Source organism: Camelina sativa, chromosome 8 (genome assembly GCF_000633955.1).
Source record: "Camelina sativa cultivar DH55 chromosome 8, Cs, whole genome shotgun sequence".
Taxonomy (NCBI): domain Eukaryota; kingdom Viridiplantae; phylum Streptophyta; class Magnoliopsida; order Brassicales; family Brassicaceae; genus Camelina; species Camelina sativa.
The window spans coordinates 2,615,418-2,632,677 of record NC_025692.1 but is presented as its reverse complement, the minus strand read 5'-3'; the positions used below and the strand labels follow the sequence as shown (position 1 = coordinate 2,632,677).

At 36.8% G+C, this 17,260-nt stretch overlaps 2 protein-coding genes across 5 annotated transcripts; both read right to left on the bottom strand.

Moving 5' to 3' along the window:
• On the bottom strand, positions 388-2,879 carry LOC109124431 (probable receptor-like protein kinase At5g15080). Its single transcript, XM_010421858.1, has 6 exons — positions 2,491-2,879; positions 1,846-2,192; positions 1,614-1,749; positions 1,383-1,519; positions 1,177-1,300; positions 388-1,085 (listed from the first exon to the last, which is right to left on the bottom strand). The coding sequence occupies exons 1-6, from the start codon at positions 2,759-2,761 to the stop codon at positions 565-567; spliced, it is 1,536 nt and encodes a 511-aa protein (XP_010420160.1). The 5' UTR covers positions 2,762-2,879; the 3' UTR covers positions 388-564.
• Positions 3,613-13,742, bottom strand: LOC104705781 (inositol hexakisphosphate and diphosphoinositol-pentakisphosphate kinase 2-like). Of its 4 annotated transcripts, none has more exons than XM_010421853.2 (31): positions 13,662-13,742; positions 13,259-13,442; positions 13,030-13,089; positions 12,746-12,792; positions 12,464-12,547; positions 12,300-12,363; positions 11,100-11,253; positions 10,656-10,726; positions 10,314-10,418; positions 9,921-10,013; positions 9,652-9,726; positions 9,123-9,208; positions 8,716-8,922; positions 8,533-8,632; positions 8,384-8,454; positions 7,881-7,959; positions 7,520-7,678; positions 7,307-7,349; positions 7,071-7,153; positions 6,870-6,932; positions 6,717-6,791; positions 6,240-6,365; positions 5,728-5,969; positions 5,607-5,651; positions 5,430-5,496; positions 5,154-5,225; positions 4,757-5,001; positions 4,614-4,671; positions 4,273-4,440; positions 4,095-4,169; positions 3,613-3,988 (listed from the first exon to the last, which is right to left on the bottom strand). In XM_010421853.2, exons 2-31 carry the CDS (start codon positions 13,346-13,348, stop codon positions 3,743-3,745), a joined length of 3,153 nt encoding a protein of 1,050 aa, XP_010420155.1. In that variant the 5' UTR covers positions 13,349-13,442; positions 13,662-13,742; the 3' UTR covers positions 3,613-3,742. The 4 variants fall into 4 exon arrangements, with proteins under 4 accessions (XP_010420155.1, XP_010420158.1, XP_010420156.1 ...); XM_010421856.2 differs by having other exon boundaries at positions 13,277-13,442; XM_010421854.2 differs by having other exon boundaries at positions 13,626-13,741.

Sequence of the window (17,260 nt, the reverse complement as noted above, 5' to 3'; positions counted from 1 at the left end):
TGAGAGATTCTTAGACAGGTCTAATTTATTATTTAAGCATTTTGTTGTCTAGTTAGTAGGTCAGATTTTTATTGTTTCATAAGATTGTTGTTGATTCGTGGTCGCAGGAGATTTGATTTTGTCCGATTTGTTTCAGTCCATTACTTTGTTTTTCTTTTATATGCTTTGTTTTATGCACTATGGGTCCAAGTGAAACTGAATTATTCGGATATATTAAATAATATTCTTGGTATTTCATTTCATCGCAAGTGTGTTTGTAATTGTCATTACCAAGCTAACATGTGCTAAACATAGCAAGACGCAAAGTGGTTTTATGATACGAGGTAGAAGATGTAATGTCAAGACTGATTCAAGAAGCTTTCAGCAATGGAAGGTCGAATCGCTCGGTAAGACAAAAATCAGATTTCCATAGAAAACCCAATTGGATTCACCGTTCTCCGTCGTTTTTTACATTAATCGATTACAGAGTTACCGTAACATCGGTTAAAAATATCTCCTTGCCGCTTAAAAACGATAAAAGCTTGAGCCCTTTAGCTTTGTTTGTTGTCTACTACCACGCAAGAGCTATGTAGTTGCTCCTTTAGGCTTTGGAGAAGGAATCTGATGTCGAAAAGGCGAGGAACCATGTTGACCATGAGGACTAGACAGTGTTCGAAACACGGGTTGCTGTTGCCCGTTTCTTGATCCAAATCCGCTTCCTCCCTGAGATCGACCTGACCCATTTTTCAAACGTTCCGCTTGCATTGTCTGAAAGTAGTAAGAAGCGCTTGCCATATCTTTGAGATGCGGAAGTGGTTTCAGTGCTTCGACAACATCACTCATCTTTGGCCTAATCTTGGGATCACGGCTAAGACATTGTGCAGCAAGCTGAGTCACCTTTTGAGCACCTTTAATTGAGAAATGGCCCTCAAGCCTCGGATCAAGTAACCGGTAAAACCTTCTTTTGTCAAGGAGATGCGGTCTTGCCCATTCAACCAAGTTGTGCTCTCCGTTTGGGCGGTTTTTGTCCATAGACCGTCGTCCAGTCAGCATTTCAAGCAGAACCACCCCAAAACTATAAACATCGCTCTTTGATGTCAAGTGACCTTAAGGAGTTTAATAGGAAGCAAATCAACAAAGATGCAAACATTTAATATTTCAAACCAAAGAAAATGGATGAAACCAAAGAGGACTCACCGGTCATTACATACTCAGGAGCAGCGTAGCCATATGTCCCCATAACTCGAGTAGAAACATGGGTTTTGCCTTCATCAGGAGCATCTTTAGCCAGTCCAAAATCTGATAGTTTTGCATTGTAGTCCTGAAAAAGGGAAATCATATGATTAAAATTGTTAGAAGCAAAGCAAATTTAAGATGTTGATAGTGAGGATAAAGATACATACTGCATCTAGTAAAATGTTTGATGTTTTGAAATCTCGATATATAACAGGCTTTAAAGCTTCTTCATGGAGGAAACTGAGACCTTTTGCAGCACCTAATGCAATCTTCATCCGGATAGACCAAGGAAGAGGCAAAGACCCTTTAAACATGAAAAGCACATGTATCAGATTAAACACTGACAACACTAAAAAATGGTTTGATTTATAAGGTTGTGGGTATATATATATACATACTTCTGAAAAGGTGATTCTCCAAACTTCCTCGAGGCATAAACTCATACACAAGCAGCCTTTGATCATCTTCAATGCAATAACCAACAAGCTTAACTAGATTTGGATGGAGAAGGTTACCAAGGAAATTAATCTCAGCCTGGAATTGCAACAAAGCAGGAATACATTAAAAAGGGATAAAAGTGATAAAAAGAGAAAGAAACAGAAGAAAAAAGGGGGAAGGGGGGGTTCTTACAAGCCATTCTTTGTGACCTTGAAGTCCATCAGGATTTAAGGTTTTGACAGCAACTGTAAGGCCAGTACCAGGTTTAACAGGAGCAGTACCGTTTTCTTCAATCCATCCTTTAAAAACGCAACCAAAACCACCTTCTCCAAGAAGACTTTCGGGTCTGAAGTTTCTAGTGGAAAGCTTAAGATCATTGAAAGTAAATTTCCTGAGGTGAGAAGAAATGTTAAGTTCTTCGCTGATGACCGGAGTTGATGAAGAGCTTTCAGCATTGCTAGTTGTTGTGGAAGAGAGTGGTGGAGCAACTGGTTGATCATTTGATTTCTCATTTGCCGACTTGCTTTCAATTGTTGTAACTAAAAAACGAAAGACAAAGCCACAAAACTCAAAGATTCATTGAGAAAGCAGAGATACAACCAATCAAGCTTAAGCTCAGTTCAAAACATCTAATCTTAAACTCACATGTAAGCTTACAAAAAGGGTAAAGCACATGGAAGACACAAATATAAAACCCTAGATGGAAAGAAGACAATTATATAAACAAAACTCACAACAAGATTATTCATTTCTTCATTCAAAGCATAAAGCTTTTTGTCTCTCTCGAACCAAAAATGGATTTAAAAAAAAAAAAGCAGAGATCTTTTATAATTTTACCAGTGCTGGTAGTGCCACAGATAGAGGAAGAAGAAGCATCAAGGTCTGATTTTGAAGAAGGAACACAACCAATCATAAACCTAAACTTGACCCAACAACCACTAGCTTCTTCTCCTTCTTCTTCTTCTTCGTGATGATATCTACAGTTATCAACACCATCATTGTTCTGCTTCTTCTTCTTATTCTTCCTTTGATTCTCACTCTCTTTAGATTTATCCGATTTTGAATTCCCTTTAGCTTCTTTGACAGCACCAGTTTCCTCTTTACCCATCTCGCTCGCAAAACCAACAACAACACACCAGAAAGATTTTTGATTTATTTGATCAGCACCACCATAGTTTTTTCTTTTCTTTTCCCCCAAATTAAAAAAAATCCAGACGAATACGAGATAGAGAGAAAAAAAAAAAAAAAGGAGTGATTTTTTTTTGTTTTGTTTGTGGAGAAGAAGAAAAAAGCAGTGAAGGTGAGAGAGATGATGATTTCACTGGGGAATGGATCAAAACCCCAAGTCGCGGAATTTTAGTCAAAAAAAGGGGAATTGATGTCTGCTGAAGGAGAGAGAGAAGATGTGCAGATTGGCAGAAAGCAGAAGACTACTATAGAGACTTTGGAGAGAGAGAGAAGAGAGAACCGTATGTATAGCAACGAAAAAAGTAAGATTTTTTTTTTTTTGGTTTTGTCTCTAACATGTGCTTCAACAGTAACTATTTATATATTTTCGTACCTTTTTAACAAATTTAATCACCGGTTTTTTTCTTTCTCATTAATTGATTATTTCATAATTAGTAGTAATAAGAAGCTGTGTTCTTGGTTTACAGAAACCTCTCCAGGATTTGTGTTGAGAGTGTTTTATTTTTGTCTGGTTGGAGGAACCAATTATTAACACTTTTTGTTTATTATTATTCCCTTTGGGAAAATTAAAAAAAAAAAAAAAAGGTACGAATCAAATTCCTTTTCTTTTTTATTTCTTTCTTTCTTTTTCGGGTTACGTGACTCCCCCAATTTTTTAAATCAAAGTACCGACTAATCAAAGCTTTGGTATTTTCAATTATGGCTAAACAGAATCAACGATTGTTTGTTTTTAAAACAAGTTTCTGTGACGATTCTACCAAGAAAAAGAAAAGAATGAATGAACATTTTAGTTTACTCAGTGTTAGAATTAGAAACAACTAAAAGTCAAAATTTTCTTCCAAAACAATGGATTGGGAATATCATCATTCATTTGTTGTTAGTCACCCACTTTGTTGGCGTTTTAGCTTTTGTGGAAGGGCCAAAGTTTAACAAGACGTTCGAGCACGGCGGCGCTTTTCGAGAAGTAACCCGAGAAACCTGCCGGAATTGACGGCGGAGGGAAATCCTCGGCCGGCATTGCAAATGGACGTATCATCTTCTCCATTGTCTCCAGTGTCAAACACGAACCAACCTCTTGAAGCCTCTCTGGTCCCATTATCGGAAGTGTGTGTTCCCTCAGCAACGATTCTGCTTCCTCGTCCTTCTTCTGATGTAATTAAAAGTAACAAAACATAAACAATAAGGCACTTGTTTTTAGTAATCGGAACTCATGCCCAAACCATAAACAAAAGGGTCTAGTCTTTGCTCTTTACCTCTAAGGGAGACAAATCTGCGCCACGGCTAAATGTTAGCTCGATTCTGAATCGTTTTGGGTCTTCTAGAGATATCTGCAGGCAACAAGTTTTGAGTTTCAGTGTCTGGATTCAGGCACGAGTAAATATAACAACTTGAAAGGAAGAATGAGAGAGAAGAGGCAGGTGAATTGTAAACCTCAGTGTTCTCGAACAGCCTTAGGACAACATAGCTCATGTAATCAAGTTCTTTGGTTTTACATAGACGTTCCAATGCGCTTTGGCAGACCAGACTTTCTTCTCCTTGAAGAGATTCGTCGAGGTTACAATACCGTAGCACGTTCACCAGAGAATGAATATGTGATTCCTGTCAATAGTTACATGGCAGAAGGTCATCAGGTCATAAATCAGAGTCTAACTCTAAAGAATTCCAAGAGTCGCATGGAAAATGTCAAAATAATTTTCCATATTTTGTCCAGCCGGATGGTTGCATGTAGCAGGGGGATAAGAAAGAGACAAAAAATGGAAGAAGGAACTCACAGAAGTGAAGTAAAGGCGTGTCCTCACATGACGTTCAGGTGTCATGACATTTGCATACCTAAAAAGGAACACAGTTAAGCGATAAACTTAAGATAGATGATCATATGATGCCAATTATAATGTAGAAGAGAGTTTTTTGTTACTTTGGATCTAGTCGGTACTTGGTTTCTTTATCCTCATCATCATCTTTATTCTCTCCAGTGCTAGGCCGCCTCAACTCATCGCTTTTAATGAAAAGTTTTGGTTGACTATATCTATCCTCTTTTCTCGACGAATACAGTGACACAGACACTTGTTCTTGGCTGTTCTTCAATTCAGCAACACTCATGGCCTCTTCTCGAGTATTCCTCAAGTCAATGAGGATTTTACCCAGCAGGCGCCGTGCAATCTTTATTAGAATACCAAAAAAAAAACATATACACATATGGTAAGCTGTGAGTTCATCTGAGAAAACCATGGACCCTCAGGAAATTTCAAAGAGGAAAAGAAATATTCTTATGTTATTGTAAAAGTTAGTAAACCAAATTGAGGAACCCACACCTTTGAACCGATTTTCAGTTTTTGCTGAGGATTGATCCCATACTCATTTGGGATTACACCATCTGCAAGTAACTGCAACCACATAACACATAAATGGCCCTAATCAAAACAGTCCAAGATCGAAATGCAAAACAGAGATGTACAATAGAAAAGGCACATATTGAATCTGGAAATCTAAGACGCATTGGCTAGTAGTAGTGACTTAAAACTGTCTGAGAAAGACAACTGGATGAGAAAGTTTCTCCGAGAAACTACAGCCTTTTATTCAGCTTGTACCTGCGCAACTTTGAAGAGTTCGTACAGTCCTTGTAGATCGAGATGAGAATTATGTAACAGGTCATACCTGGTGTTTGACAACAAATTGTACAATATTCAGAATGGAGCAATTAAAGCTGGGATCAATCTAGATAGACACTAAAATATCAATATAATAGAATGAAACACGTAGCTTACTTGCATGAATCATAAACATCAGGAATCTGTGTGATGTCAAACCGGCTGCATTTAACTCCAACGATCAGTGACACTCATGAATTCATACAGAGAATAAAAATGCATATGGCCATACACTTACTCTCTTCTTTCGTTGTAGAGATCCCTTTCGAGTTTTCTCCACCGAGCAAACATCAAAAGGAACCCTTCACTACCACAAGGTAATCCAGCAGCAATCCGACCAACGTCAATGTTTGACTTGCCAAGGGCCTTCGCTTGGTCATATGGAGGGACTACATCATAAGCGCTAGGTTCAGTGAGATTCTCATGTTCATCTTTTGCAAGTAGCCTCACTTGTTCAGTCACCCTTTTAGCTAATTTCACCTATATATGTAAAAAGTAAACAGATAAGTAACCTTTAATTTTTGCTCTCCATTAATACTTTTTTCTTTCGCTAAGTAGTGAAACGCTCGACATTTCATTTTAGCAAATACTACTAGTAAAAAATGGAACAAAAATGCAGCTAGAAAAATGTAAACGATACTGATAATGGCTTGTAACATAAATGCAATTCAGAAAACACATAGAAAGCCCACTATTCGGTTTCCAAGATACTAATAGACTAAGGCTAAGGTCGGGAAAACATGTGCATACCAATTCAGGTAGGTGCTCATCAGCGTGAGGAGGAAGTCCAGCCCCATCAGTCATCCAAGGTAATTCAGAAGAGACATAATCATGTACCATCTTTGAGCCAGCGGTTATGATTTCATTCAGTTGAGCCTGCAGGCAAGTTGGGAAAACAATTCAAAACTGTAACAATTACACATGATTGTTAATGTATATATGAGAATATAATTCACTCGAGTTTTCGCAAATGAAATTCACCCATCGAAGCATGCATAAAAAAAAACAATAATTTCAAACATCAGATGAGCAAGTGGATTGGAAAGGCCTCTATTTATCCCCTTTGGAAAGAAAAATTTTGGTGTCTAAAAAACATATCCAATCTAGAAGTTCATATATGTCACTGATGATTATTGGTTGATGCTTCTAACTAGTATCAAAATATCCTTTCCTTCGTATCATGTCTGCTGAAGCCACATTCAAGATATCACAAAGAGAGGGAAAAACCTTGGCTGCTTCCATTTCACTGCTCGCATTATCAAGGCCATCCAACATGGAAGAGTCCTTACTAACCAGAGAAACCTAGAGAAAGAAGATAAGACATTTATTGATTGTGACATTGCCAAGTACTATCTAGCGTGGTAAAAGAAAATGGCAAACCAAGATTGGGGTAAGCTGTCCTTCTAGATCAAGCAGGCCTTTAGCAAAAGCAGCTGCAGACATCTGCAAACAGTGCAATTACATTCATATTTTGATCTGGGGAACTCTATCATATCTCAGGATAAGGAATATACAGAAGATATAGTGAATATCTGAATGCTCTGTAGTCAACGCCACTACTAAATCGGCATAAAGTTGTACCTGAACACGCCCCTCGTCAGAGCTGTAAATTTTAAGGTCATGACGGTATGTACTATGGAGACGGAGCAAACCAGTACCTTCACCTGAAAGCATATCCCCCTTTTTTCATAAACCACTCAAAAACAAATATATATTGATCGACACAACTACAATGTACTGTTTCAAGAAATTGTATGAGACGTGGAAGGTATAATACGAACTGATTGGACAAATCAAAGCTGATCAAGTGTCGTCACCTGGATACATATTGTTTCGAAAGTATCTACCAAGTTCTTCGGCCTGTGATAAAAAACAAGCAAACATCAAAGAAATCAGAGAAAACTTTTTTCAACCGCCTTCACTGGTGTTAGATATCCTTAACATTAATTAATTACCCCTCCATTACCAATACCACTACTGAACTTGCACAGCATTTAACCTAATCTTCTTCTGCCAAATAATAGTATTACCTGCTTTCTACCAGCATGAGTTAGAACACCCCCATACTTCAGAACCATAAGAGCTTCCACTGGGCGTTCCTCCTCACCTTCACCATCAATTTTTGGTACGTTTACCCATTTCAACGGCTTCAGTTGAACCTTCCTGTATATGCCAGAGAAATGACCACCCTGCACGTTTTACACATTTATAATGAGACTGAGTTTGCAAGGAAAATTTAGTTCTCAACATTCCAAAAGTGATAAATATAGCTGTAGCTGTTACTGTACAAGTTAACTGCGAGGACTAAAAACAATAGAACGACATGAGACTGCATAAAGGATGCAGAACTCAGAGAAAAGAACAGAAAATAAAATTATTAAGGCTCACAACCTCTTCAAGAACGGCTTTTACTTGCCGAAGCTTGTCAGCATGTTCAAGGTCTTCTGCATCACTATCACTTTCACCTGATCTAAACACCAAACACAAATACAATAACGTAGTTGCCAGATTTAAAATTGTACTCATGAATTACATCACTAGTTAATGAAGTAGATTAGTCAATACAGAAAAGCTTCAATGGGAGAATCATAAACAAAAGTCCTCTTCAGCAAAGTAATTTATAACAACTAGTAAAGAAACATATGAAAGGCACTATCAGGTCACTGCTAATTTGTTGAATTACTTAGGGACACACCTCCCTGGAAAATATATTATTGAATATCAAGATGAAGTTAGCTCATTCATTCAAGTTAAATTTCTTTCAACTCATCCACGAAAACCTTGAATCCAGTGGTTCTCTTAATCAGTAAAGAAATTTGTATCCCATAGTACCACTCAGGCAAGGAAAGGCTTAGGACTGCAATCATAACATAAGATCATTATCAGGGGTCTACCTTGTACGAGGAATTAACATTCTCGTGGCATCCAATAGATCTTGCAATTGGATGGCAGTTTTAAGTTTTGTCTGCAAAAAGATTACACAGCATAAGAAAATTAGTATAGGCAGGACGAAGTTGAAAGTGTAAAACCCCGAGCCTCTCACCTCAGTTCTTGGTTTTCCTCCATTGTACTTCAACATCAGGTTTAACAGTTTCTCTTCTGTAACTTTTAGTTTCACTTTCTGCTTGGGGGTTCTATCACCGCTGTCAAGAGAAGTAAAACACAACTCAGGGCCTAGGTGAACAGAGAGGTAAGAGAGGATAGGTATTCATATGCTAAAACATACTGCCGAACAACAGCAATGACACAGCGTAGCTCCTCTGACTGCCCAAAAGTTCCAATGATGCCACTTCCTTGGCGAGTTAGACCTTCGTTAGGTTGGACAGGTTCGTTGATTTTCCATGGTAGAATGGGAGGAATTGTTGAAGAAAGATGAGGAGCTTTTGCATCCAAAAACATTTTCCGTAGCACACAAGCAGCATCGTCGTAATACCTTACAGTGAAAGAGATCTGATGACATTTCTGATTAAAAATCCAATTGAATACAAACTGAGAGTTCCAAAAAGTGGATATAACGATGACACAGTGTTTATATCAAATAATGAGCAATGAGCTCTGCCTCTGCTAGCTTATAGCCAAAATGTATGTTTTTAGAAGGCAGAAGGGAAATAGAACTCCAGATTAGTGTCTTACTTATAGGAGTTCTTCACAAAACTCCATCCATTTACGTCACAAACATATGAACTTCCCTCAGATCGTAGTAGATCAAAACCGCAAACCTGCAGACATGAAAAAACTCTGTTAATGCATTCGACAAGAATATCTTTAACTTTGCCAGGCAATAATATATGTGTATGCTTGTCTTTCTATAAGAGAATATATTATATCGTGATGCCAAACATTTGGTCTGAAGCAAAGCATAAGCAATAGAGAGATTAGTTAGAGTATCTACAAGCACTCTAAGTAAACATTCCTTCTAATTAATTACATCGGAGAAAGACGTTAAGTCGTTAACACTGATTCTATTGTGGAAGAGCCTATGAAAGAGTGCATTTAAAACCATTTTCAATGGTAACATACAATTTAGCTCAATGGTCTTCAATCTATGCATTATGAGAGAGACTCAGGCACATCTCCTTGTTACTGTTGTGCAGATAAAATTATGAGACAATAAAACTCTGCAAGACACAATGGTAGCCAAATAACTGGAATCACCACATACCGCTTGCCTAAATGCAATGCAAACTTCTCTCGCCATTTGCTTCTCAGCAGGTGTAAGCAAAACTGGATATCTCACCTGTTCAATACAAAAACAATTCCTCGTCAAAGTTTGAAAATCACCATTCTATACCTTCACAAAAGATAGGCTACGATTCTTCTATATAATCAACAGCCTTTGGTACGCTGTTAACCATTGGTCCATTGTTCAAGAAAGAGGAGCCATGTAAAATTTCGTATGTGGAATGATTTGGTAATGATCGAAAGACTTACTTCCTTCCCATCTGGATTTCTCATTACTACACCATCAACAACCGGTGACTTTCTTGCTTCAGCATGTGCATATTCGGGACCCACAGTATAGACCTGTATTTCAGGGTAGACTGTCAGTCGAAAACTCCCACGCTTGAACCAAAATGTTAGCCAGAAAAAGAAAAGAAAAATAAGCAAAAGATATTATTTCAGCTGGCAATGGAATATATCAATTAAACAAACAAACAGGTCAACAGAACAGTATAGGGGCATAAACACAGCAACTTTCTAAATTTAAGAGACCTGGATACCAACAGGAGCATAAGACACATTGCAATGTTTAAAGATAGGTTCATTAGCCTGGCCATAGATTTGAAAAAGGTTAGCTTATCTAGATTGCAACAGAATCACAACCTTGACATCAGTTCCCCCAGTAGGCATAAACTCCTCATATATATAAGAACCTTCCCTTCTTACTCTTCTGACATCAGGATGAAATTCACTTGATCGATTTCCAACCTAAAACAAAAACTTGGGTCAGAAAGATATTAGATATTATATTGCTAACAACAGGAATGTGCCACATATCATTACAAAATTATTTAACTAAACAGCTCAATCCTAGAATAGCCAAGTTCTACAGAAAGATATTGAGTAGAGAAAGAGCCAACTACAGTAATCTGCCACGGTTTTTTACAATTATATTAGACCAATTTCAATCTAAGGGAAGTCAATTTCTGCAGAACGAAGCAGTACCTTACGAAACAATTCTTTCATGCCTCCACCTGCGGAGCTAGGGTAGTATATCATTATACTATGGTCATCACCTTTACAACCATAAAGAATGTCAATTATTACAAGCCAAGAAAAAGAAAATCCGAAAAACTACTGGGATCAATAAAGGCTGATAGCCCAAAACTAGCAAAGAAAAATTAGAAGACTACATTTCTTGAATGTGTAACAAGCACCTCAGCCAATTAAAACTCATCATACTATTTACATACCGCATATGCAGAGAGAAGACTACACTACAATCTAGAAAAAAAAGAAAAAAGATTTTACCTAATACTCTAAAAGTATGAACATTTTAGTAAATAGCACTCAGCCAAGCTTATATTTTTAGTCCATGAGTAGTTTAAGAACGTATCACGCCAAAACAACAAAGAAAGAGAGATCAAAGATTCGAAAAGAGAAGCTCACCATTGACGGGCTTTTCCACAAATGGCTTCCAAAATCGTTCACCATTAACCTCAACAAAATCTTCTTCCTCGACAAAATAATCAAGGTCTTCGTCTGGTACATTTCTATTGACACAGGCATATCTAGGAACTGGGATACCATACATCTCAAGATGCTATAGATGCACAAAAATAAAAAACATTATTAATTAAGGAGAAAGTATGTAGCTCTTCTTTTATAATGAACCACGGAATTCTGTATGAGTATGAGACATGAAAAGATAAATGACATGGCGATTAGAAATGAACTCTCATGCAGACAAAAATGCATACCTCATACACTTTTCGGCGGTCATGAAGAAGATATTGCGGATCCAGTTCATTAACTAAAAAGGGCCTGGATCATATATAGAAATTTGAAAAGGCAACCTCAAAAGTCAGACTCAATTTATTTACTGAACTATCAACAAAAGTAAAAAAAAAAGGTAGAACTCACTTTCTTAAAGAAGAATATGCTTGAACTTTCTCAAGAGGATATCCAGAAGAATGGAAAGCAATCAAACAATCACAAATCGGCCAACTGAAATAAGTAAAGTCCCTGGTGAATTTTTTGTGGTCCAAGAATATATAACGTGTACTTTGATAATCATTAACTACACTTTCTCCTAATAAACTAATCGAGAAAAAAAAAATGTTACAAATCCATGCATCACGTGATTTAAATACGATGAAACCACAAGCAAAAACCAAAAAATGAAATCGCTATTCAGAAACTTACCTTTCTACTGGGTCTTCAAGAATAACCTTATCCCCAAAATGTATGATCTAGTCATAAAGTGGTAAGAAAAGGTCCATGAGATGACAAATAATTAAGAATTGACCATAGATTCCACAGAGACAACAACTTGGGAAAGATTAGCCAGAAAAAAACCATCTTGTAATCAAATTAGAGGCAAGTCTAATCAAAGGCATATATTCTCCAAGTGGGAGAACAAACTACTACAGGTCCAACTCACCAAATCAAATCACGAGAAAAATAAATCCAGAAAGTGAAAACTACACCTCAAATTCGCCAAACGAATNTAAAAAACATTATTAATTAAGGAGAAAGTATGTAGCTCTTCTTTATAATGAACCACGGAATTCTGTATGAGTAGGAGACATGAAAAGATAAATGACATGGTGATTAGAAATGAACTCTCGTGCAGACTAAAATGCATACCTCATACACTTTTCGGCGGTCATGAAGAAGATATTGCGGATCCAGTTCATTCACTAAAAAGGGCCTGGATCATATATAGAAGTTTGAAAAGGCTAACTCAAAAGTCAAACTCAATTTATTTACTGAACTATCAACAAAAGTTTAAAAAAAAAGGTAGAACTCACTTTCTTAAAGAAGAATATGCTTGAACTTTCTCAAGAGGATATCCAGAGGAATGGAAAGCAATCAAACAATCACAAATAGGCCAACTGAAATAAGTAAAGTCCCTGGTGAATTTTTTGTGGTCCAAGAATATATAACGTGTACTTTGATAATCATTAACTACACTTTCTCCTAATAAACTAATCGAGAAAAAAAAAATGTTACAAATCCATGCATCACGTGATTTAAATACGATGAAACCACAAGCAAAAACCAAAAAATGAAATCGCTATTCAGAAACTTACCTTTCTACTGGGTCTTCAAGAATAACCTTATCCCCAAAATGTATGATCTAGTCATAAAGTGGTAAGAAAAGGTCCATGAGATGACAAATAATTAAGAATTGACCATAGATTCCACAGAGACAACAACTTGGGAAAGATTAGCCAGAAAAAAACCATCTTGTAATCAAATTAGAGGCAAGTCTAATCAAAGGCATATATTCTCCAAGTGGGAGAACAAACTACTACAGGTCCAACTCACCAAATCAAATCACGAGAAAAATAAATCCAGAAAGTGAAAACTACACCTCAAATTCGCCAAACGAATGTATCCTGTCCATAATTTGTTCCATGGGAGCTGAGAAAACCTACAAATCCACACGTGAAAATCTCTATAAGCGAGACAACAGAGTGAAATAAAATCAAAAAACAACCTCACCGGAGTAACAGATTCAATCAAAATCATTCGCAATCTCTCTGTTCGTCGGCGCAACATAAAAAACGCGAAATACAAAGCACAACGAAAGGAAACAAAACCTCGGGGCCGCATTTCACCTTCTTTTCCATGACGCAGACTCCAATCGTTATCTTCTTATCAACACCACCAGCTCCTTCTTCCACCCCCATTCTCGCTACCTTCCCGATACGTACGGCACCTCGATTTCACACACCGACGTTGTCTCGTTCTTCACAAAAACGCGGCGAAAATTTCGTTTCAAATCTATCAAAGGGAAAAAAGTAAGAAACAGAGACTAAATCGCTTGGGTTTCGAGCAATCTAGGAATCATGGCCGCGACTAAGATAGGATCAGAGAGAGAGATGAGAAGAGAAACAGGTAGAGCATAACATGAGAGAGCAATGCGAGATCTCGCACAGGAGAGAAAAAGTCGAGGAGAGACGTTACTTGGGGAAACGATGATCACAAGCGGAGAGAGCTTACCGATAGTGCGGTAATGGGCACGAGGACAGAGAGAGAAGATTCAGGCGTCAGGAGCGTTTGCTTTGAATCGAATTAAAAAAGGGAAAATTACTAATGTGATTAAGCTTTATTAATATTAATTGATTTTTTTGGCTTATCGGGGTTATGAATAATTTAATTAGTCACCGACCCACACAAGACTACTTGAAAAGTATTTACTATCCACACTGTTCGTTTTATGAAGTTCTAGTAATTGTATGTCTATAATGAGTAGGTCAATAAAACGCGTTTATATTTTTCAGGTAATCCAAATGGTCCATGTGTACTCTATCATTTGATTGGGGTACTATATTTTTAGTCCAATCAAATGATAGAAAGAGCAAATGTGGGACTTTTAAAAAAAGAAGAACAAATGTTTTATAGTAGCAAAAAATGAGAGTTGATAAGCTAAAGACTTTTGTCCGTTGGCCGAAGCTAAGTTATAGAATTGTGTTGACACATGGTTCGTCCACTAATTATTTATTAATTAAAAATTTAATTACAAAAGTGTAAAATCTCTAAATTATTGGCAAATGAATATAAATGTACCTAGAAGTTAATTAATAAAAGTAAATAGGATCTTTTAGGGATTCAAAAGGATAAGTTTTTATTTAATTTGTGATATCAATTTGATTTAAGAGATTATCTAAAGTAGTACTCCCTCCGTTTCATAATATAAGATGTTTAGAAAAGTATTTTTGTTTCATAATATATGATGTTTCCAACTTTATATGCAACTTTTAGATTAAATTTGTATTTTATATTATGCAGACTTGTTTATGATTGATTAAACTTTTTAAAAGTAATTATTTCTTAATATGCGTGTTTTCACTAAAACATTCTATATTTTGAAACGGAGGGAATATAATTTTGGGTAATCTTCTCTCAACTCGTCTCTGTTTACCAACTCAACTTTTATTAACCATCCCAATAGCTTGCATGAAGTTTTCCACTTAACAAAAACTTGCATACAGAGTTCATATTTTCTGACCAACTAAAAAAATTTGATATGTTGACAAACAATTAAAAAAAAAATCAACAACCTTCAAGTATCTATATATGGCCCTAACTATTTTAATATTCCTTAAACTTTATAATAAACTCGCACCATATAAAACATGGCCGCCCCAGAGGGGAAGCTACCCAAGCCAAGGCTTCAGGTCCCAATTTTTTTTTTCTTTTTTCTTTAAGAATTAAGGCCTTTTTTAAAAGGTTTATCTAAGTAAGTCTATTGAAAAATGTTCAATTTTATTGAAAATAAATAGATTTTTTGCTCCAAAAATTAGATTTTAGTATGAATTTGGGTCAAAAAAATTTATTTTTTAGTGTAAATCTATTAAAAAAAGGTCCATAATTTTTATTTTCTTTATATATAGGGTAAAAAAAATTGTCCTAAAGCCTCTAAACCGGGTTATGCGTAGGGCACCCAATAATATCGGACCGGCATTGTATCATATATATCTGATATATATATAAATGTTCCAACTCGTAACTAATATTTTCACAGTTCACAACCCAATGCTTAATGTATATTATTTTTAGTGAAACATTGATATGTTAAAAATGTTGATAATTTTAGAAAATTCTACTTATGTAGTCGTATAAATATTTTTATTAAAAAAAAAAAAACAATTCATAATATAATATAGTAATAATAAATCCCCGCTTCAAATGATCTCTCTGCTTCGTGCTTCGCTCTGTTCTTTATAAATAGGTACTCTGTTTCAATCTTTCTTTCTTTTTCGCACACTCATCAAACAAACAGAAAGAAAGAAAAGAAAAAAAAAAAAACTCCGATGACGCCTAACAAACTCGTTTGCTTCTTGATAACCACATCAGTCATCATCTTGATGACATCGCAAGGCTCTTCCGGCGTAAAACAAGTCGATAAGAGCGAACCATGCGCCGCTTGCAGGTACCAACGCCATCGTTGCCCAGCGGACTGTATCTTTCGTCTGTTTTTTCCGGGGGATCGGCATCAAGATTTCAGAAACATTCACCGTCTATACAGCCTCAGAAATCTCAAATTTATGCTCGGACGAATGACTCCGGAGCTACGAGTAGATGGAATCAAATCGATTATATACGGAGCCAACCTGTGGTCTCGTTTCCCCGGCCAGGGCTGCTCCCAACTCATTCGCCTGCTCCAAAATCAAATCGCACTCGTCACCGCTGAACTTGGTCGTACCCGTACTCAAATCGCCGCCGCCGCATCCAATCCAGCCGCCGCTGCCGTATCCAATCCAGCCGCCGCCAATCCCACCGCCATCAACTTCTTTTATCCCCCAACCGCCAACTTCTTTGATCCCGCTGCCTTCAACTTCTTTACTCCCAGCACCGCCGTCGAGTCGGAACTGATAAATCCTTTTCCAACCCTCTTGGCAAACAACGACGCCTTCGCGAGAGTAATTCCCGTCAGCGACGATGATGGCAGGATCGATTTCTTGTCCGGCGGAGGGCAATGTCGTAATATCGCATACGAGGAGGAGTGTGTGATTGAGCCTGAGACGAGTGCTACTGCTAACAACAACGACGTCCAACAGAGTATTCCCAATCTGAACATTAATCTCGGTACGAGACCCGGTCCTGCGGATGACTTTGATTTTGTTGCTGGTCTTGAAGCGTCCGGTGTTGCTCCTCCTAACGACGTCCAACAGAGTATTCCCAATCCGAACAATCTCGGTTCGAGTCCCGGTCCTCTGGATGACTTTGATTTTGTTGCTGGTCTTGAAGCGTCCGGTGGTGTTCCTCCTAACGACGATCCCCTGAGATACTTTGATTTTGGCTTTACTGATGCGGAAAGATCTTTCTATGGAATTCAAGATTCCGGCGACAAGTGGTACGTTTTCCGATTTCCTCATTTTATTAATTAGTTACACTATTTTATTAATTATGAGTTTTTGGTCAAGAACTTTTTTAATTACATGGTTTAAACTTGAAATAAGCGTTAATATTTAACACACACAACAAAATATACAAGTGAAGTTCTATAATTTTATAATATAAAAATTAGGATTGTATATTAAAACCATAGTGTTAATGACTATTTGGAATGGCTAATTCTGATAAATTTTCAAGCATCGTTAAAAAGTTTAATGCATTGTATATGGAGTATCTGAATACTGTTTATCTTTTCAGTTGGTAGTTGCCAAAGTTTTAATATTTATTTGATTAGTCTAAAGAGTATTTTAGTAGTATTGTATTAAGAGGAAGAATTCGTGGGACCAAGAAGCTAGACCTTTTGGCCTAAAATGGCATATACCACTTTATACTAATTTGTATATAAATTTAAAAATACAACGATAGACGATACCATATTATATAAATTTTGTACTAATGCTGTGTTTTTTCTTTTTGATTATTAATCAACAGTGGCAGTGCGGATAAATCTTTGACCAAGGATGATGACTTCCCATTTCCGTAAATCTTTCCAGTTTCCACTTTGGGGATGAACCAGTCTCTCTCGTAGGAGTTTCTCTACACTTCTTCTTAATTTCTCCAATATGTAGATAAAACTATTCTTTACTATACGAAAAGTAATAAAAATAAAAAGTTTGACGACAAAAAAAAAAAAAAAAAAA